At 34.5% G+C, this 23,661-nt stretch overlaps 2 protein-coding genes across 2 annotated transcripts; one reads left to right on the top strand and one right to left on the bottom strand.

Moving 5' to 3' along the window:
• Positions 1-3,696: 3,696 nt before the first annotated feature.
• On the top strand, positions 3,697-21,840 carry LOC117779714 (serine/threonine-protein kinase meng-po). The gene is made up of 2 exons (XM_034616002.1): positions 3,697-4,299; positions 19,825-21,840. The coding sequence occupies exons 1-2, from the start codon at positions 4,287-4,289 to the stop codon at positions 21,177-21,179; spliced, it is 1,368 nt and encodes a 455-aa protein (XP_034471893.1). The 5' UTR covers positions 3,697-4,286; the 3' UTR covers positions 21,180-21,840.
• Positions 6,845-7,882, bottom strand: LOC117779725. The gene is made up of 3 exons (XM_034616021.1): positions 7,813-7,882; positions 7,399-7,701; positions 6,845-7,335 (listed from the first exon to the last, which is right to left on the bottom strand). Exons 1-3 carry the CDS (start codon positions 7,845-7,847, stop codon positions 6,927-6,929), a joined length of 747 nt encoding a protein of 248 aa, XP_034471912.1. The 5' UTR covers positions 7,848-7,882; the 3' UTR covers positions 6,845-6,926.
• Positions 21,841-23,661: the final 1,821 nt, after the last annotated feature.

Raw genomic sequence — 23,661 nt, 5'->3', positions numbered from 1 at the left:
TTAATAGTAACATGTTTTTTAGAGTCTCTTCTCGGCTCTCCTATACTCTCCCGTTGACGAAGTAGTTGGAGTTGCTAGCATAATATGCTTAGCTGTTTTTGGGTTGGGTTAGGTCGACTTGACAAGGGTTTTCAATGCGAAGCATAAATATGAAAGATCCTTGCTAAAAACAGTTTAGGAAACTAAAATAACCATATGTAAAATTATGAGAGAAATAAAAAAAGTTGAGAAAAAACCTAATGAATATTCATAATAATAGAAGTAAGGAAATTTAAGCTTAAATTTGGAATAATGTAGAATATTGATTTCTTTACGTTAGTAAAAGATCCCACAAAAAAAAAAGGTAAAAGTCTAGTGACGAAAGCAATTTCTAGCCCCAAAATTTCTGATATCCAATTCTGTGACAAACAAAATTCAGCTTAATCTAAAAATTTTAAATAAAAATATAAATTAATAAAAACATAGCGAAAATTGGCATTGTGCAAAAAGCAAAAAGGGTAAGCTTCATTGTACATAAAAATTACTTTTTGCGCAGTGCCGAATGCCAATTTTCGTAAAGAAATAAGAAATCTGAGAGGATCCCATAAATATGATAATAGCAAATTAAACCAGGGAATCAAACCGAAACAAATATAGGTTACGGTTTCAGTAAAAGGTTCCATTTGAGTTTTTTTCATTCGGGGTTTTAGTTAGTTAGTTACGTTACGTACCGGTAACGGTACAGCAAATCAATTTTGAAACATTTTAAAATTTTAAGATGTCGTTTTATAATAAATATGACATCGAAATAAACAGACCTAGGGCAAAAAACGAATTTTAAAATATTTAAATGCAGAATGTATTTAGAGGCCAATCATGATCAAAATTACATTCCGCTTGAAAATCGGTTCTGTTTTGATCAAGCTATGACAGTTTGAAGTTGGTCAGACTGCGGACTTTACAAGTCCAAATTTTTGTTCAATTTCACATGATATTTTACAAAAAAATGAAAGGACTCAGAATCAAGTTTAAAGTGTTGTTTTATTCTAATTACGATATAAGGAGTTAATTCATAGTGATAACTTGAGATTTAAAATTTGGAATTTTCGAAATTTTAAAGGGGGGACCCTTACCATCGAAATCAATATCTAGTAAAATCTACAGGAAATTTTTTATTTTTTTTAAATTTGAATAAAAGTTGAATGCAGAATGAATTCAAATGCCAAATAATGATCAAAATGACATTCCGTTTGAAAATCTATTCAGTTTTGATCAAGTTATGACAGTTAGAAGTTGGACATCTCTTTGACCTAGCAACTTTAGCACAACCGTAACGGACTTTTTTAAGTTATAACGAAGCTAGACAAATTAAAGTTAGTTGCGACTGATGACAGTTGAGATAGTTATTGAGAAAGTTTTAAAAGATATGACCAAGAGAGTTTTAGGATTAGGACACAGTATCAACCTTTTAAATATAATAATAAGATTCTTATATGTTTTGTTTGCAGAGTATTCCTTGATTGCAATTGAATCAAGCAAACTATTTTTAACTTCAAAGAGAACAGATAAAGTGCTCTTCTGGACTCTAACGAAGGATGTGCAATTCCTATACGAACATTTCTGCGCAATTCTCTTGTTTTTTTGTTTTTGTGCTGTCTTCTACCGTTGTTGTGGGTATTGTGGGTGTTGTGGGGTGTTGTTGGTTGTTTGATGTTCGTGTTGGTGTTGGTGTTGTCGTCACAGTAGCTCCGTGGCGTTGGCGTTGCTGCCGTCAGACGCGGCTCATATGTAAGCCACTCGGGCGTGAGAACCACGGACCGGAAACGGCAACGTCAATGGCTGCTAAGGGGAGAGGGATATATGTATGGATAGGGGATGCATCCGCAAGGAATTCTCCTGTCTATTTTATGTAATTTTTTCTATATGTTTTGTAATGCCGGTGGCAGCCTTTTCAATTATTTTCAAAATAATCAAGTTAACTGTTACCGCAAATACTATGACTATGAGGATAAATATAGACTGTGGAAGAAATGGGTTGAAAGGGGGTTGAAAGGGGTACGAAGGTGGCTGAAAGAGAACCCACTGAAGACATCTTATGGGCTTTACGTCAAGCGGCTCTATGTATATTTATACCTTCCCTTGGCTTTGTCTTTTGCTGTTGGGTATTTGGTTCAAGGACGTCTCTGTCGCAAACTTAATTTGCGGCGGTTTCTACACGAGTTGCGACGAGCTATGACAGGTGGCTACTGTCGGTGGGGCGGTGGGTGGTTCACTTGGTGGTGCATCATCCCACACGGCAACACCTATATACGTCAGGCGCCAATTCTGCTTGTGTCCTTGCGTGCTGTTGAAGTTTTGCGAATCTTTCTGCCTCAGACTGTTTTGTTTATATTGTATTAAAAAACTGCTTGGTATTTAGCTTACAAGATACTTGCAATTGTAGGTCTCTGTTATTGTTGTTGTTACTGGGTTGGTAATTAATTTTGCCTCAATCGGTGAGGTAATAAAATCAGCTTAAAAATAGAGTTTTGAGGTTTGGTAACTTTACTCGTATCGCTTTGCTAATGGGAGGCACAACGTTGTATTAAGTTTATTCCTCTCGTTGAGGCGGAGTTGTTTAAAAGTTGTCTATTTGTGTCAGGGATGTTTACAATCGTACAGCGAATGTCGAAAGATGAAAGTGATACGAAAATAATTTAAATGACCTAAAAGTATTAAACTGTCCAACTATTTGGTTATTTATCTTATAAATGTCACATTACCTGTGCCAAATATTCAGTGGAGTAGTAAATAGTTTAGTTTTAATAACAAACATGTGAAACATGTCAATATATGTACAACATTCTGAAGGACGAATTATCTTATCTTTAACAATTTTTTTTGTATATATTCATCAGCAAGATCCTATTCTGAGTATTTTGTATATCTTCAATTTAATATTAAACTTATTAAACATACAATATTAAATTTGAAATGTACAAACATATTTTTTTAAAATAATTTTTTAATTTATACCTATCTAAGTTTTAATCATTTTTAAGCTGAGCACTTTTACATGCTTTCGTTATCCTTAAAGAGGATGTAATAAGTTTAAATAATCACTGAGTATTTTGCTGTTCAAATTTTAAATGTGTTTAATTTTTCTAAATGACAATTAAATATCATCACTGTCCACTACAGCCCACGCTAGTGACGAAAGCAGGCCCCCAAAAAAACAAAAACACTGTGTTATTCTTATTACTATGCTTTTTGAGCCAACAAAAAATAGTTTATAACGAAATTTCCTTAATTATTTTTAATTATTCCTTTTAATATCCTTAATATCGGTTGCACATGACGGTAGTTTGGTTTCTTTTTTAATTTGTAAAGCAACGTCAGCCTTTACTGGTGTAATTTTTAAAGATATAATTAAAATGTATTTACTTATATTAGGCGTTTTGTATAGCATACCTTTGGCACTTACCGGTAAATTGTTAAAACCGGCCCTGTGCCAGATTTGAAGTTTACGCACAATGCAATGAACCCAAAGCGCCAGAAGCTTTTGTAAAAGCTTTTAGTGAGCAACTAGCGGCAAGCATCACAACAACGAAAGCTTTTCTCCAACATGGAAATTCGGTGGAAGAGCATGAGAGAAAGTTGGCCAAGATATTCGGCGTGGCCGAAACGATACGAACACGAAGACGAGCAACGATTATCCATGCACGAGCACGGAACGATGTTGCCGAGCGACGGGCGATGCAACAAATATATAATCGGAGGAACTTGGATAATGTGAAAACATTCATAACGGAAAACTCCTGACGTGTGGACGTGTTCGTCGTGCTTCGTCTCTGTCTCACGTTTATCGCTGCTTGTGTTGTGTATTACTATTTCAGTGAGTGCCGTTCTCACTCGCTTCTTACTACACTTTCTGATCTTATTATCGTAGTATATTTTGTATCGAAAAACAGAAGAAAAAACAACAATATAAATCACAGAAAAATTCATTCATCTCGTTGAATTCTTTTTGCCGCGTTACGACTTTTGCATTGTGATCAACCTTGAATTTTACTTCTCTCTGGAAACAAAACAAATTGTCAATTTGAATATTGCACTGAAGTAAAATAAAATTTAAAATCGCAATTTGCAATGTGACTTTATAAGTGTGATCGCCGCTTATTTTACTTAATTGTGTTGACAAAAAATTTTCAAAAACATCGCAACTGTTGCTATATCATTACTGATAACACTATCAGACTCTGCTGCTGCTGCTTAAGAAACAAACATATTGACCTTGGATTACTGCAAAGGATTAGCCAAAAACAGAAATGGGCACTATTGGTGAGTAACTTTGTTGTTAACATATATTCAATTCATTTTAAAGTAAAACAAAATGTTAAAATAATTGATAAATTGATAATTGATAAAATCGATCATGGTTCATGATTTAAAACAAAGAGATATGTTTTGCATTGAAAAAAATTTGAACGTATAGCAAAATGGGATCTAGTTTCAAGAAAATATCTGCGGAATCGCGACGGGAAATTAATAGAGAATTAATTACTCGTTTATAATTCTGGTAGAATCCCAGTTTACATATTAATGTAAGAATTTATTTATACCTAAAGTCATTTCCGAACATTAATTTCCTTTGAAATTTTCTGAATTTAAATTGACTGAAAAAAACTATAGCAATATTCTTTAAATATCCATGAACATCTTTAAGTAGCATTTAATACTTCATAATTTTTAATTTAAATAATAATAAATTAGTAAATACTTGTGAAAAAAAAACGCATGTAGTTTTGAAAAAGTATATAGTGAATATTAAAATAATGATATTTAATAATTAGTTGTTCAATAATTAATCAAAATCTGTTCAAATGGTACCTTGAACCCTTGAATGTGACTGTTCCTATTGCACAATTTTCGGTTGGAATGTTGAGCATTCAATCTTCACATCAAGCAATACATTAACTCTCAGAGCCTTGTAATTGTTATATAAATAATCCCCATTGTAAGGACAGACAATATACTGGCAATCAAAAAAAGGACACTGATTTTTTCAATTAAAATGACATGAGGGTGTTTCTACAGAACGAAAGTGGGCGGAATCCGGCTGCCGACTGCCGGGTGTCGGGTGTGTACAAGGTGTAGGACACTGGGCGTTGTCGTATCCTGTTGTGCTTGCTTTTCAATTATCCTATCTGTGTGGGCTAAAAATAAACAAACGCGCAACAACAACAACAACTAGATTTTGGCATTCTCTTGCACGACAACTGACAACGACGTCATGATGATAAACATGGTGTAGAGCTGCCAGTCAGGGCCCCGCTAATTCTACGAATTCTGTTTATCCAAATATATAAGATAAATAAAACCAGTGAAAAGTGAAAACTGTCCCTAGTCCTAAGTCATAATCATAATCGAATGACGCACGAGCTTTCTCTCGTCATGGTTCTGGATTCTGATTTCTATACTATGTTTAAAAATAAACCATAGAGTATAGATTGTAAATATGTATTTATGTATGCGAGTGCGTGGGCTTGTGTTTGTCCAGCGTGTTATCCTTGACAGCGACAGTGTCCTTTTGGGAACACACCACACCGCACCTCAGTTGGCCAGATTTTGGATACAAATGCGCTTTGATTGCCAGCCAGTTGAAGGCGGAGGCGGGGCAACCACTTCTCTCAATAGGCTCGTTGTGCCATGGGAGACACAGTGCCACAAGTGCTAGATGTCGACCCGCCACGCCACCAATGGAGGTGGTTATATGAATGTTGTTACTTTGTCTGCCATTTGTTGTGCGTGTTTCTCAGTGTGTGGGTGTTTGCTCCTATTATACACGCCTGACATGCTGCTCAATTCTCTTGTTGCCGGCTGTTGCCGCCTGTCGCCTTTTAAGCTGTGAGCTGTTGCCTGTTTGCCTCTGTGTTAGCTGTTTGCCTGCCCGGGCATCCAAAGTAAATTTCTCGTTGGCGTCAGCTAAAAGTTCAGAGTTGAATGTGACCATCGATTCTCAAAAGACATTGTCTCAAGAAACACTGTGCTACAAGAATTTCGCACAAGCCATTTGGTGCATGTGTAATGAATTGTAAAGGTCAACAATCGATATATAATACATTTTCAATTTTTTTCAACGATTTCCATTGTATTTCTCTTTAAAAATTTTCATTTTTTTTTTAATAATATTCAGTTACTCTTTTTTTAAATATGATATAATACATGTTGAAATTCAAATAATTTTCATCAATATCATGGTTAACAGTTTAAGTATCCTATTTTATTTGATAGAGTTCTGTCGCAAGTTTATCATTTACCCCTAAGAAATTAGATTATATTAAAAACGTATAGAAATTAAACTATACATTTAAAAAATTATTCCCTTTTTCTTTTTTAATGTGAGTCCTTCTTAGATAAATGTCTTTCTTCTCTTTAAATATATATTGTACATACAGTCTTATTATTTTGGAAAGTTATATTTTTTTGAATGGCAGTTTTTATTAAAAATAGACCTGTTATATAGTGTAATCACAAGTAGCTGCCTTGAAATTTGTATTTCGTTTGACATTTGAGCAAAGCTCACAGGGGAAATTATAGTTGTTTTCAAAAGGACAAATATTAACCAGAAAATCTACGCATTACTCGTAATGGATCCTAATGAATCTGAATGTGGATAGAATGATAAAGGAAATGACGTCTGACTTAATAAGCAGTTCCAAACTTAATTGTTGTAAGCATTAGCAGTCAATTTGATGTCAGACAAAGCTTCTGTTTTATAAGCAGTTAATGGCCAAGTTAATAGCTGCAATATTTACTTTTATTGCGACAAACAGTGACTGCAATAATTATAAAATTAAATCAAATACCAGAACTAAAACGCATGTTCTTGTCGAATAATTGTTTAATATACTTTCTAGTATCTCTTAATTGGAACTTTGGCCCGAATGACCAATAAGGAATGTAGTCTAGACACGGCTAACAAACTTTAATTTGTCGACCCGTTCATGGTTACACTTGAGCTTCTCTATGGGACAGGTGGGTTTGGGCTTTAGACACTTGCAGTAGACAAATGAATTCATGAGATAATCACGGAATTCATCGTTGCTTGTTTCTTTCTTCAGCAGTTCACGATAGTCCTCCACACTTTCCAAGTTAATCGGGTCCAATTGATGCATATAACATTTAATTTTCAAAACGGCAGAATAGTAATAGTTAAAAATGTCGGTAACCATAATCTTGTGACTTTCGATGCTGCGATGATGATCATCGCCCATAATGAAGGGTGTTTCCATGCTTCTGTCAAGTTGGTTGTAGGTCTTATAGAATTGTTTGCATTCCTGGTTTAGTTCCAGCACGGCTTTCTTCATGCTGTTGCTGTAGAAGGGATAAGGTACTTCGTATAGAAAAGGTATTTATCTGATAGTTATCTCAGCTTACTTAGCAGTACGCAATACTTCCAGTTTCTCCTCGTACTCGTTAATAATCGCCTCCTCAGCGGATAAGGTATAGACCTCGGGATAGCGACATCCAGGTACTGAGCTGATCAAGATTAAATAGCGTTGAGTCAATAACCAAAGTCGTTCAATAATTATCTTCTGGGTCTCCATTTCGCATTGGCAATATTGAAAATACTCCCGATATCGTCGCTCCAGATCCACCAAGAGGCTTAAAATTTCAGCCTCTTTTTCATAGTGCTCCTTTAACTGTGGCGTCAAATGGCCTTCATTATCACTTGCCATCCTGATTTTTTATTATAGAAATTATAATGTGTTGTGGTTTAGTTTTTGTGTTTGAACTTTTCTAATTTTGTAGTCAAGGCGATTGTGATAGATCGATTTATTCTTAACGTACCTTTTATTCAAGTAAATCTTGCCATTTATAGCCATTTACAGAGACAGGCGAGCTAACCAACCGTAAGTTGTTCAAAATTAATTAAAATGTGGCTCATCAATTTTCATTGGACTTTGATGGTAATCTAATTTGTTGCCACCAATAAATTTTAGCTGAAAGAATACAAAAAAAGTCCAACTACAATATATATTATGTATGCAGGTAATTTGTAGCATATGTTATACAACTTTAGCTAGGAATAAATGGCAGCTAGTACAGAGTCGACGACTAGAAGTTACCCTATATACATTTAACAAATTTTTAAATTTTAAGTTGAGGCATTAATATCTCTCATGTTGGTAATATACTAAAACCTTTTCGATACCCTGTTATAACGATAATAATTATTACTATTCTTTCGTCGGCTAGAATTTACCCTGTAACAATATGCTAAATAGATAATTTAATTACATTAACCAATTAAACTCTGAATTACCTTTTATATGGATTGTGCAACACGCTTCTTGTCAATTTAAGCTACAGGGTATATGGTATAAAAAAATTAAATGCTTCTTGCTGAACAATTCACATAAATCGATTAAAAATAGATTTGTCTATTACGATTAATATATCACTAATACGTCATGTTGTACAGCCCGATACCATGTGATTGCTGCCTTCGAATTTGAAAATAAAGAAGAATCGATTTGGAACCAAGAGTCAACCGGGCAGCGCATAGATTATCTGATTGATTCCGATTCAATTTAAATACCAAAAGCGTAATTGTCAATTAGCCAATTCCCTCTGAAGACCAGTTGCGATGGGAGCCACCTAGTTCGTAATATTTGAAAATATTTTTGAAATGCGTAAAAAGTATTGGGAAATTGGAAAGAGTGAAATAAGTTGAGAGAGATGCGCATTTATGAAGTGCGAGGCCAATTGCCGCCTTTAGAATTTCAACAGTAGACACTGTATATAAATAGGTATAAACATATGGTAACATTAAGCCAAAGGAAATTTGAACTTGCCCCCGCAACAAACATAACATAACATAACATAAGAAAAAATAAACATTGCTCATTTCAGAATATTTCTCAATATTACTCAAATAAACAAATGAAATACCGTTTGCCAAGTTTTTATGCCAGCGCTAATTAATAAATAAAAAATATGTTAATTTGAAAAATCAATTCAAAACAACAAATCTGACATATACTACTCTTTGAAATCTGTTCCATCATTTTTATCATATAGTTTTATATATGAATTGTATTTTAAATTCATTTACATTTTGTATATATTAAAATTTATATTTATGTTGTTTTCGTAAATATTGTTTATTTAAGTCAAATTTTATGCATTTATTAAATTTATAATTTGAAATAAGGATTGTGTAGATTAGATTGTTGTATGCTGAAGTAATCCGCTGGGGTTAAATATGTATATGAATGAATATTTATACATCTTTAATAGTTTCTACTTTATTTACTGTACATCTTTCTAACTGTATCCTAAGTGTTTATTCTATGTTTCATTTGACATTCATAAAAATCTCTAATTTGCAGTTTTCCCCTTACAGCAAAAATTTATTCATTTCATTTCCCTTTGAGTCCAAACATTCTTTCAAAGTCAGAACTCGCCACCTCTTTTTTATACCAAAGTCGGAGCAGTGAAAGACGAGTAATGAAAGTGGAAATGCCAAAGCGACGCACATTTTGCACACATTTCAATTGAATATTGTTTATAAATTTTAATTGGTATTGCTCTGGCTGTGCACACGCGGCGTATGCGCGATGTCTTCTTTGGTGTAATGTCTGTCTGTTTTTTCCCAAGATGTTTTTTATCATCAGCGCCGGCTAATGGGCCGACTGTCTGTCCGTTTGTCATTTTGTCCGTGCAAGTTGTCTTTTGATTGCGTTCCTTTCAGCGAATATTTTATGCAATTAATCCATTGAGTTATAGCAAAACTTGTAGTAGTGTTGGCAGATTTATGAGTGCCAGTGAGTGCAATGAACGTATTCAGCTGGTTAATTGCATTCAGCTGCAGTTGGAGTAGCCGCTAGTTGTTCAAGACAATCTGTTTGAATAGCCAGTAGTTAAACAAAGAATACACTCAAGACATATGCAAGATTGCTTTGGGATCTGTTTTTCAATTGGTCTTTACATGCGATAATATTTTTAAATCACTCAAATTCTTGAAAGCTGTAAAAAGTATAGGAAAAATATGGTTTATAAAAAGATATTTGTATAACCAAGAGTCTATCAAGTTTACGAGTATTTGTATTATTCGCAAATGTCAAACAACATCTTTGGCTGGCCGTAAAAACTTGATTTATGCTAATTTGTTTTGTTTTTGATGTGCAAAGTTTAAATAATGAATATGAGGCGACAAGCCGCATATATTTATTTGATTTGATTTTTTAATGCGCCGCCATAAACCAAAGCTGTCCAGTGCAGTCGCCAGGGATAATTGCGCATACGCCGCGTATTACCAAAAAATAAAAATGATCAACTTAACAAAATAAGATTGCAATAACAAATGTATAAGTTGGAAAACAAATAGTATTTATATTTACACATTTTGTGTGTTGCATTTTAAAGTGAAAATCATTTTGACGAATGTTACCAGTAGTTTTTCTCTTATTTTGATTTTTTTTTTCGCTTTCTACGCGTTGAGCCGTGGCACAAGGTCGCCGTCGCCTGTCGGCGCGAGAAATATTATGGCTAACCAAAAGATAAAATATATATGTATATATATATATATATGAGAATACAACCACCGCAACAACAACAACAACAACAATCTCACACTGTGCAGGTTTTTTGTGTGTGTCGTTTTGGCCAACTGTTTGTCTGGCAAACAGTCCGCCGATCGCGTCTGTGCATTGTGACGCGCTTTTTGCCATTGACACGCAATAAAAATACGTACTTAAATATTGTAAAAATTAAAAATGAAGCATTTATAATGAGCACATTATTTCTTTATTAATTCATATTTTGGGCCTATTTATTAATTGTCTGAGTGGACAAGGCAATAACAATAATGATGAACTGACAAAACAAGGACAAAACGAGTGTCACAACTACGAGTATTCTCTGTCTTCTTCATATACCTGTCTGTTAAAACCAAATATTTATTTAAATAAATACTACCATTACCATTATACAAAATAAAAACTAACAAATTGTTGATTATTATTATGTCTATATAAAGATAATTATTTTTTGTTTATAAAAGTTGTATGCTAAATTTGATAAAAACCAACGAATCTGAAAATATTATTTTTTTTTTTTAGAATATTCCAAGCTATTATAAGCAATCTTGTAAATAATCAAATATTTATAAATATAAGCATTCTTAATCAGATCAAGTTCTTCTCTGCCTCTTGGTCAGACTGCATGTTATTAAATATTAAAATGTTTTTTAATTGAAAAAATTTAAGCTTTTATAAGATTATTCTTTCATAGGTCTTATAACTGATTTTAATTCTGAAAAGAACAAAGCTTATCTTAGCTATGTGTTTAAGGGTAAACCTTTAAAATCTGATTATGCCTTTTTCATCCATATGATAACTGAGTTTGCATATCCTATCTTACATTTGTGTGGTGATTTGAATGTCTCTTTTATGTTATTTTTGGGTCTTCTACAGAAGTAAAACTGCGTGGGAGTCGCGTCGCGTCGTTCGACGTTCTCGTTGTTCCACTGGCTGTCTCCTGGTACTCCTGGCACCCTATGCCAAAGCCACCCGCGGGCACCCCGAACAATTTATTCAATTCTATTCTATTTTGTTTTTATTTAATGTATTTTTTTTTTTTTTTTTTGTATGTATAATTTAATAAATTATTAATTTTCGGCAGCCAGACACACACATGACATGGGACGTAAATGAATATAAGTATAATCTGTTGATGAAAAAGAAGAAAGCATATTATATAAAGGCAGAATGTCTTACGTAGAATTTAGTCGAGGTGTGTGATTAACATACACGTTTGCATGGTGGTTGGCCACTAATTTTGATTGAACATTATTGGGCTTATTTATATACCTGGAGGACAGACAGACCAACGCATTGAACACGAAGAAATTCGCTTGAAATCCAAAAATATATCTTGCTTTCATTTTGGCCCATGCTTTGGAAAATTACTGAGAAATCGAATTGGATGACATATAAAAGTGGCAAAAGCCATAAAAACGAGACCAAAACAGGCAAAAAAAAACATTAACAATCATTAGTTAATGGTTATTTGCATGCTGTTGCCTAATTGAAATGGCCCAAAGTAATCACCCAGTAATTGGATCGGCGCAGTTCAATTGTCATCGAAACTGGTTTTATCCAGCTATTGGCCAAGTATTTTTGTGGCTTTCGGATTGGTAAATAGATTTATTTTCCCCCTATACTCTATGCTCGTGATTATGATCCTATTGAGCATTGAATTCTCTTGAAATGTTATTGTTTTTCTCTCATTCTCATCTCACTCAATATATTAAAAATATATAATTTTCTTGTTGTTTTTTTAATGCCAAAAAAGAACAGAGGAATGTGGTGTATATATTGTTTATTTTATTGACAATTTGCTTATTTATTTTTGTTTGTCTGTTGTTTCTACTTTTTATGGCAATTTGTTGAATGAAATATTCACCTGGAGAACAGGTAAAAATAATACAGACAAGTGCAAGTATTTGTTTACAAATCGCATACACTTTGGTGTCTGTTAGGGGAACTTAATAAAATTGTGTGGAGAGCTAGAAAACATGATAATAAATATTTTATTTTTATATTTATATTCTTGTCTTGCATTTAGCGATAGTATAATTACTTATTAATTTTGAGAACTGATATGTATCGAATGCTGGAGACACAAAGACATGGATAATATTTGTGTATAATATTTTTAGAAATATCAGAAAACAAACTGAAATGTTTTTCAAGAAAACAGAGATTTCTTGATTACAATTTAATGGGTATCTTTTAGATAATACATTTTGATACATTGAATGAAGCCAAGCTGCATGTCTGACATCCGGGCATACTTTTTTATTGCTTATAACAAAAATCCAAGTGTTAGCATTCTGTTTAATTAAAGTCAAGTGTCGATTGTGTACGTAAATAATTGGAATGGAAAAGTACTTAATCACTCTCAATCATCTAATGACTTCCCTTTCCTAGCTAACACATAAGGAAGCGATAATTTCACTCAATAAATTCGCTGCGAGTTGACGTCAAATCTGTGCCTCAGCTTGGGCCACTATAGAATGGAATTGCAATCATAATATTATTATTAGCATTACTTACAATTATTTACGAGTAACATTACGCAGTGATGCATTCTGAATATTCTCAGGAAAATCAGCAGATAAAATCCCCAAAGATATTAAACAGCGAGCAATTGTTTCAACAATTTTGCCGCTTTATGTATTTATTTATTTTAGCCTGAGCACATATGAGTACTCCCACTTATTTATTTTTGTGGCTATTTGCTGGTTTTTCATTTTCATTTTCCTTTTTATTTTTCTTTTTCAACTGACCCTCAAAGTGGTTGTGAGTGAGTGAGCACAAAGTGGTTCCCCAATTTTTCGACTTTTTCCTTCGCCTTTAAGCCGAACATGGCCCTTAAGCATTTAAATATTATTAATTACATTCCATTCTGACTACTGATCGGACACTCGTACATATATCAAATTTGTAAGCCTTTATCATCGTCGTGAATTTGATGAATGATATTGTCGCTCTGATGCTCTTACGTCGAGACTTACCTTGACCTTACCTTGAATAACGCCAGCTACAGCAATTTTTACTTTTACAACACTTTTTTTAGTTTTCTTTTTCATTCTTTTCGCGTAATTAAAATGTACCTATAGCTGTTGATGTTTACGTCGTGCTATTTATATAGAAATATATTTACAAACATTAAATATATCGTAAAAGCGGAACTATTTAAATAAATTATGGAAAATAAATCGCAAGCGTTGCGTGGGCGTACGTGAATGAGTACATAAACTGCTGGCGCTCAGTGTGCACAAGATTTCTTCTCACGCGTCTACGTTGAGGACCCTCATTAGCTGTGACATGCACTTGGTTCAGTTTCCCTTGTCAGGTCTTGAAATAATCTGGGTAAGTGACTTGAAGATTCGTTACCTTCTGTTCCCTGAGCTCTGTCTTCCCCCCCTCCCTCAAGCAGCTCGTGTGCAAGTCATGTGCGCAGTTTGCCAGCTGTCTGACCGTCTGTCTATCGAACACACTTAGAGTGCTACCATATATCAATATTATGGGCACGCCCACTTTTTCTAAAAATATACCCTCTTGACTCGCCGTGGTACTCTGCCGAAGCAATCAAGGAATTAATCGGGTTTTATAAATACGCCAAAGTAACAACAAAATCAATTGGATATATAATCTTTTCTTTTTTCCTCTTCTATTTGCCTCATAAAAAATGGCAACACACGCAGACCGTTTATATGCAAATACATGAATATGTATTTGTATTTTATATTATAATATTATTGTGTTATTTTATTTTATTTGTATTTCTTTATTTTTCATTTGTTTCTGTTGTGAGCGCAACGGAAATTTGTTTTTACACTCGCATATTTATATTTACATATATTTCATTTTATTATATTGTTGTTTTAGTAAGCACAAATGCGCAAAAGGAAGACTTTGTTGAAAAAAGTCAGATAGCATATTAATATTTTAAGTGCAGAGAGTACTCGATAATTTGTCTCTATTTGAACAATCTCCAAGTTGTCTTTGGAAACAGCTCAAAATTTAAACTATTATAATAAGTATGTAGATATTTCGAGAACACTGAATAATGTATTATTTTAAATGTTCCGAATAGTCTGTAGAATTTGTCTCAAAATGACGCTAATTACTAATATAAGTAATAGAAAACGTTGTGTATTTCAATAATTTGAATGGCATATAAATCAAAAATAAGTGAACGGGATGTTCAATATAATCTGTATGATAATTGACCACATTGTTTTAAGATACATCTGGAAAAAGATGATATTGCTTACAAATAAAACACTCTTCTCTTGATTTTAGATATATGTCAATAAAGATTATAATGCTGTATATTTAAACTGTTCTCAATAGTTTTTGATATCTCAAAAAACCACTCAATACTCGTTCTGTAATATCTTTCGATACATCTATATAAGATACTAATTGTCTTTATTAATACAATCTTTATCCATGCGTTAAATTACATCTTAAAAGTAATAAATATGTACTTTTAATTTACAATTACGTATCTAGAGGGTACTGAAAATGATGCTTTTTAAAATTAAACCCTTCATTGAAGTTTGTTTGAATACAGCATATTTGTAATTTAAGTAATTGGCTGCTGAAATAGTAATCTCATTCATAGCAATTGGCCTAGAAATGAAAAAGCATTGTATTGTATAAAAAATCGACAAATTGCCAACAAATTTGTTGTATGTAACAAAACTTTTGTTGCCCTTATTCCGTAGCTGTAAACAGTTGAATTTGTTTATATCCTATGTAGAATGTACTTTACATCCCAAACCATTAATGAGTTTTGAGTACGAAATAAGAAATTTTCATTATAATAAAGAGTTTCAAAAGTTGGTATAGGTCCTAAAACAATTCGTATACGTTCAAACAATATTTGATTTGCTTAACCACATCAAAGATAAAGAAACATTGGTTTCGCATCGTTAACTATAAACCATATATCTTCATATCTTCATATATGTACAAGCTGATCGGATTGCGCCATAAAGCAAAACAATTGTAGCCATTTCAGATGAAGCACACACGACTCACAGTATTATGGTCAAAATCGTATCGTATAGAAGGGGGCAATAAAATTTACTTGGCCAGCTCTCAATATCGTAGACAACGCGGCCGTCTCCAGTACCCTGGCCAATACTATATCATCATGCAAGTTGATTGTGGCAATAGCGCCGATCATATCTAGAGACAGGAGCATTCATAGCATCCATGCGTGCGTATAGGTATTATATTTTTACAATAATAAAACTACAACTCGTTGGAAGACGCCCGCGCGGCTGCTTCGAATAGACGCAGCAGCCCAGTTTGCCAACACACACAGTACCTGAATATGTGTGTGTGTGTGTGTGTGTGTATCTGTGCGTGTTTCGTGTTTGTGTATGTGGCACGCCGACCGACAACGACTTGCCGATTGACGTCAGCAATGCCCCCAAAGTCGCAAACTGTGGCGGGCGGGTTGCCAACCAGGCAAGACGACAGAGGGAACGAGAAAAGAACCGAACCGAACCGAAACGGTGACGGGGCCGGGACTGGGGCTGAGGCTGAGGCTGGGGCCGGGACACAGTCATTTTGGCAGTCAGTCATACAACTTGATGCTGCGCCACCTTCCCTACCCAACCAAGTTGAGAAGCCAAACTAATTGAAAGACTTTGCTACAGCTGAGGGAAATTAATATTTTTATAAATTATTTTAATCTCAGCTCAGATTTTAGCATAAAAATCAAACTATTTAAAGTATTTGAATACAGTTCCTTGTCAATAGATATTACATAGCAATTCAGATTTCAAAGACTATTGAGTTAATATAGCTTAAACACTTGCGTTAGTTTCGGAAATTTCTAAAAATTTTGAATGCTCAGCCTCCTTTTTTTTAAGTCTAAGTAGTTGAGGTTTTAGTTAACTATCTAAAAGCATTTTAATGTAAAATAAATCGAAATCAATGTGAGTAAAAAATGTCTCTTAGTTAAGATTTAACTAATCTTTGTAAGCTCGGGACTAAAACATATTACCCAACTATTTTAAACTAATTAATAGAAATAAAAAGCTGAATTTTTAATAAAGTTCAAAGTAGTCCAATAAATACTTAAAAAAAAGTTTTGCTAAAGATCAAGCTATTTATTATGGAAAAATATATTTGTTTTTAATTTTTTATTAATATTTAAATAAATAAAGAGTATACAGCGTTATCATACTTAATACATTTATCTCAAAATTTTGTTTTTGCTGTCGCAAGAATTTTTCATGCGTAGTGCAGGTCGATCTCCTGACGCCTTTTGTTTGTCTTGTTGTTGTTGTTATTTGATGCAATTGCATTTCACAATTGGACTTGGCTAACAACTTTCTGGGCATATGCTGACCCACTGTTAGAATGGCCTCCATTTATAGAGAAATTCTGATGCTATTCTCTGTTAAATTTAGCATCTCAAATGCATTTTAGCCTGTTGACCCTTTTGACGCGTTTCGGCTCAATTGTTGCATTTATTCTTGGCCGGCAAAGTGTTTGCTGTGGTAAATTGAAATTGGCATAACGATATGTGTGTATATATCGTATTGTGGATGGTAAGAAACAAAAAGTGAAAGTTTGATTTATGAGCACACGCGGACCACTGGCTTTTGTATCTTTGTTGATGGTGCTTAATGGTTTATAATTAGTTTAGCTCTCGAGCTTTTGTCTTGAGGGGCGTGCTTGTTTATTAGGGATTCGCCGTGGCCCCTGGCCCCGAGCCAATCAATTCTGGAACGGAAATAGACTGAGGAAAAGTAAAACCAAAGCACAGTCCAATATCTCTCAATATGTTTTGTGTCCCCATGCTGGGGGTTAATGGGCTACAACAATCTATGTTTAAATTGCTTTCAAACCACTGTGATGTGACGCACGTTTTTAGCAGGTCATTAAATGATTAATCTGTGTTCTAATTGAGATCGTTTTTCATTAGAATTAATTTTTTGTAATCAAAACGCACAATTTACTAAAAAAAAGTTATGTATACAGTCGAGTTAAATGTCTTAAGATATTCAAATTGTTTTTTGACCACTGTAAAGTGACGTAAGTTTGCAGCAGGTCATTATCTGATTGATCTATGTACTAATTGAGATCGTTTTTCACTAAAATTTGGCTTTCCTTTTCAAATCACATAATTTACGAACATTTTTTATATTTGATGTATTTTTCACTTTTAATAAATATAGAAATTGCTTTAAAAATCACTGATAAAACTGATTAAAGGGTCTTCCACTTCATTATGATAGATCAAGAAGTTAATTAAAATCGTTTTTCATTGGAATTAAGTTTATCCATTCAATATGTAGAGCTTACCAAGAAATCTGTTCTTTATTTTTTGTATCTATTCGACTGAAATTGTATTTCCTTATACCTCACCTTACTTTTAGCACTCGTTGAGATTCAGATACAAAATTGCACCATTTCCTACGTTAGAATCCCATATATTACAATTGTATATCATCCCAAACAAGTACCATATTTTTTCCATCTATTTGAACATAAATTAAAAGTCAACTCAATGCATTTTTCACATACTTTGCTTCATCGGCCATAATTTGTCTAGAATCTAAATATTTTTCAAGCTGTGTAATCAGCAATTAATTTTAAACACAACCCCGCATCCCTTCCCACCTACAAGGTGTTCGTCGCGGCGACATAAAATGAAATGCGAATGAGATGAAAAATGTTGAAAAACGATTTGCGGTGAAAATCATTTCAAATTCAAATCACATCACGCCCTATAAATGTTGGGGGTTGCCTCCAGCCAGCGGATAGGGGAAAGGAAAGGGGAGGATAGAGGAGCGACATCTTCTGCCTCATTTGCCGAAGAAATCAAATGATTTTTCACGCTGGCTATAAATTTTCCTCAAAATTGTATCAAACGCACTTAGGTAGGCGGGCCTCAAAACAAAAAAACAACACAATTTTGGCCAACCAAATGCGATTCCAAAACGCAACCATGACTAACAGTCAGTTCTGACGTCTTTTGCTGTTTTGGCCATAGATAACTCGTGCACCGACGATCCCATCCGATCTTTCGATTCGTTCCGATCTACGCAAATTCTGCACTAACTTTTTGCTCTGATTTGTCACAGACAATTTGGCGACAATCTTTGTCGTCTCGAATGATGCGTGGGTGAATTTTCCCCCTGCTGAGGGCTGTAAAACAAAGCGATTTTGTATGTTTTTCCATTTCCCACCGAAATTAATAATTTCGCGCCACATAAACAACAACAACAATAGCAACAAATGGCACATAAAAAGCAAAGAGCAACATGTTCACATCAAAAGTCGGCCATAAATCATAATCAAAACAAATAATAATACGTTTAAAGTATAATCGAAAATATTCTGGCCAAATTTTTAATTAAAACCAATTCAACTGCCAATTCTGTTACTCCTACTGTGCTGGTGGGGATTGGCTAGGAACAAGGTGTGAACACAATGCTGGGCATCTCGATGGTCCCATTAAAACGCCGCAGCTGTGATCGGGCAACAGTTCAAGGAGAACTTCTGATAAACTGCACTTCTTGCTTTTTAAACAAATTCCTGGACGGCATATAATAGACATAACTATCAACAATAATGTTGAACAATAATTCAACTTTGAATTATAATCTAATCTGCATAATTAAGACAAATTAAATATATTATTTGCTTATATGCCTAAATAATTTATTTATTTGATTTGTTGACTTATCCCAGCGCTACAAGTATACAACTTTTAAGTTACTGCGCTAGTCACAAAAAAAAAAAGTAAAATTTGTAAATTATTCTAATAATAATACCGTCATCGTGGAGAAAATTTATCGTATATACGGTATTGCAACCCCAATACAAAAAGTGCTCGAAAACTAGATAGATGATTAATAATTCCTTCTTTAATACCCGCTTTAAGAATAAATCGCAATGAGATTTTCAATAAATATTTTTCTATCTCCCCTATCTGCAAGTCAAGTCAAGCCTAATAAAGAAAGACGTTGCATTAAGATTAGTGAGATATCGTTAATGATTAGAGAGATATCTTTCTATACGTTAAAAAAAAATATATATAATGCTAGAGTTTAAGAGTAAATGTAGCACCATTTATTGGGACAATTTTTTAAAACTACATTACATTTACAAAAAATTCTATAATGCTAAAAATTCGTATTATTTATTTAATTTGCTAACATTTATTAATATTAAATTAAAATTTATCTTTGTCAGTTGCAACTTTAAAGTGTTAACTAACATTTTCGTGTGTCTCTTTTGGTTTGAAATCTTGCAGAGAAACGCTCCTTCTCCTTCCGTTTGCGTCGCTCGTTCGGCGACGGTGGCAGCACAAATAGCCGGAACAGCAACAACAACAGCAGCACCTGCACCAACCACAACAACCATAAGAGGTGCAGCACCCCGTTGACACCGACCAGCACCAGCACCGGGAAACTGGAGGTGCCGGGAGCATCGGTGAGCCGACGTAGCAGCATTTACAGGAAGCCCGACAAGAACGATGGGGGACAGATACATTTGATTCCGGATGTGGACCTGCCTTTGATGACATTCGCTGATCAGTACAACATTGAGAAGACCTTGGCCGAGGGTTGTTTTGCCAAGATTTTGCTGTGCCGGCACAGACCCACCAATACCACAGTGGTGCTAAAGGCGGTACATGCGGAGCTGACCACCATTAAGGAGTTCCAGAAGGAGTTCCATTACAACTATGAGCTGTCGCATCATCATCACATACTCAGCGCCTATGCTGTGGCTTTCCAGACCATGGACTACTATGTGTTTGCCATGGAGCATGCTCCCTATGGGGATCTGGCCTCCAACATTGGACCCAATGGATTGCATGAGACACCCTGTAAGTTAATTGCCGAGCAACTAAGCTCGGCTCTCGGTTTTATGCACTCCAAGAATCTGGTGCATCGTGATCTCAAAATTGAGAATGTGCTCGTCTTTAAGCCGGACTTTACGAGAGTGAAACTCTGCGACTTTGGAGCCACTACCAAGAAGGGTCTGTTGGTGCACAAGGTGAAGCATACGTGGACCAGTTGTGTGCCGCCCGAGCAACTGGAGCTGATCAAGAACGAACGCTTTCAGTGTTTGCCGATCAGTGACTCCTGGCAATTTGGCATATTGTTGTACAACATTCTAACGGGCAATCCTCCATGGCAGGCGGCAGATTGGGTCAAGGATCAGGGTTATGCCAACTTCATGAAGTATGAACAGCGCAAGACGACAAAAGTTCCAGATAGTTTCCGGCGATTCTCGCCGCGATTAATGCGCTGCTTCCGCAAGTACTTGAGTCATGATTCCGAGGATCGTTGCAAGATCACCGAGGTGAACAAGTACATGAAGGATCGCTGGGTGGAGTGTCGCATCTCGGCCTCCAAGTCGGCAACGCTGATCTCCCCGAATCATCATGATCAGGACTCGTGCATCTATCTCAACCAAAGAGAGGGTCGCCTCTCTGGCGATGAGAATAAGTTGCGATTCAAGCGAATGATGTCCAGTTATGGTCTGGATGTGCCCATTGATCAGACAATGGTGCGACGGCGTGTCTGGGATTGGCTATCGACATGTGATGCCAACTTTGATCCCGATGTTGAAAGTCTACACGCCTTGGACATGGCGCAGTAAATGGAGGCTGTCCTGGACGTGAGTTGGAACTCTAAGAATTTGCAGATCTATGAGATCGATCATGAGAAGTTACTTCTCAAAATATTTTTGTTATATTTAATTTGATATTAGCCAAAACGGATTATACATTAAATTATTATATATAGAAGAATTTTTGCTATGCATGCATGTAATTACGTACGAGTAAGTAAGAATTTGTACCGCAGCCCCTCAAAAGGGGTTCTTAAGAATACAATAAAAAAAAAAAAAATACAAGAAAAAGATGTGTAAAAAAAGAGATAATTGTAATTCACTGAGAACAAAATAAAACATGTTAACGGATGACTTTCCACTAGTGTTACCTTTCTAGTCTTCCGCTACGATGGTTCTTTAAAATCTATTTGTAAAAGTAGTTTTATATATATCTATATATCTATTTATTGTGTGATGTACGCGTTACTTACTTTATATGTACTTGTATAAACATTATATACGATACCAACTAATGCAATTATGTAGATCCTAATGTTATTGATTTAAGTGAAAGAAGATGTACCATAAACTATATGACCAATTATTAGCTAAGTGTTGTCAATTCAAATAGCGAATATCTATCCCTAAACCATATGTGAGTATGACTATCCTATACTATCTTATATATAATCTTAAATTCGAGTATGCAAAGAGATATTTAAATTGTATACGAGTTATATGTACACTAAAAGCGACAAATATAAAAATATAAACAGAGTTTATATTAAAAAAAATTTTAAGTTGTATCTTTTGTTACTCGGAAAATAGAAGATATTTGGGGATTTATTTAACGATTTGACCATATCATTAAAGATATTTTTTTTGATAGATTGGATAATTCAAAACTGTAGGAAAGATTAAAGTTTTACAGATAATATCATTCGCTGACTTAGGCAAAATATTAAAAAAAAGTAAATTTCAGTTGTTTCAGGAACATATAAGCTATTCCCCATTTTGTTTTTTAATTCATCTTAAACTTCCCCTAAAGGTCTATGCAACTGATAATGATCTACTGTGGGTACAATTCAATTTATATCTTTATAAGAAAATTTATAGATGCATATATAGTATATAAATAAACCGCTACCACGATATTACTCGTAAATGATTGTGCATAGCGCAGATTTTGAAAAACATTCTGCCGAACCATCGTAAAATTGTGCAAACTAACAAACTTTGGTTGTTCACATTGTGGCACATTGTTTAAAAAATTGTGAAAACAAGCGAAACGAGAACATGAAACAGAACGATAAATATTTATTATTTGACGCGTTTAATTTTTTTTCCAAATTGTTAACTATCTATTATTGTTTAAAGTTTTGCGCGCAACGATTATGCGGCTAATTTTTTTTTGGTCTCACAGATTTTTGCGAATAGTTTCCCCGTTTGAAGGTTGCTGTAGACTAAATGTCAGCGGTCAGGGTTGTTTAGATGTGGCCAAAACAATAGATGGAAATTTTATGAATGAAATTGTTGTTGTTTTCGTGGCATGGACAGGATGTGACGCTGTCGTAAATCTGTCTTTAATAAACACAACCGAAGGTTGATTAAACAAAGGTAAGGTTAACTTTGCTTTCCTTTTCATCCCTTTTAGAAACGAATTTCGTGCTTCGAAGTAAATTAATTACGATGTGCAAGCTGACTGATTGATTGATTGATTGCTTGTTCATTTACCTGTAATTAATTTGAGTTCAACCCGGGGCACGTGCTTGCTAGCTTTTTAGACTTTGTTTACTTTTGCGAGACCAATAAAAATAAACGAAGACATTTTTTATGAAGGCTTTTTACCTTTAGCGCGCATGTTAACACTTAAAGAGTTTTTATGTGATTCGCATCTATGTGAAAGTCAACTAAAATGAATAAAATGTCATGCTAATTATAGACATAATCAAAAGATCTGCATATTTGCATAACACGCGCCTCCACTGGGAACATCAATTAGGTTAAAGAGAGACACCTCCTTTTGTAGTTTAGTTGAAAGTCAAGAATGTGTTGGGGTGGGATTTGCATTGATGGATCAATAAATATACAATTTATCCCATTTAATTAGTTTTTATTGGTGTAAAGCTGTCCGAAATGCAAAACATGTTGTGCCGCGCATAAATTAAAAGCAATTTGTATAAAAATAGGTTTTTACGATGCCGCCAAGGCGTCAACTCATCCAAGCCAATTCCCGACCGGCCTGGTCCATCTGAATTTCCATTTTCACATACAAACTCTCGCCCTTGGTTGTCTACAGTAATTTATGACTCGCTTTTGCCTTCTCGATATTTATAATTATTCGGCTGGCAAACAGAACTGTACGACATTAAATCGTCACAACCTCAAAAGTATGCTACATTTTTTATTTAAAATCCATCTAAAAACAAGACAAGTAGTGACAAAATCAATGAAATACCGTTAAATATAAGCCCATATCTGCATAAAGGTGATCAAATCAATTCACTCTGGACGACAGTCACGCTTCTGG

The sequence above is a fragment of the Drosophila innubila genome (genome assembly GCF_004354385.1).
Source record: "Drosophila innubila isolate TH190305 chromosome 2L unlocalized genomic scaffold, UK_Dinn_1.0 4_B_2L, whole genome shotgun sequence".
Taxonomy (NCBI): domain Eukaryota; kingdom Metazoa; phylum Arthropoda; class Insecta; order Diptera; family Drosophilidae; genus Drosophila; species Drosophila innubila.
This window is presented reverse-complemented; position numbering and strand designations above follow the sequence as displayed.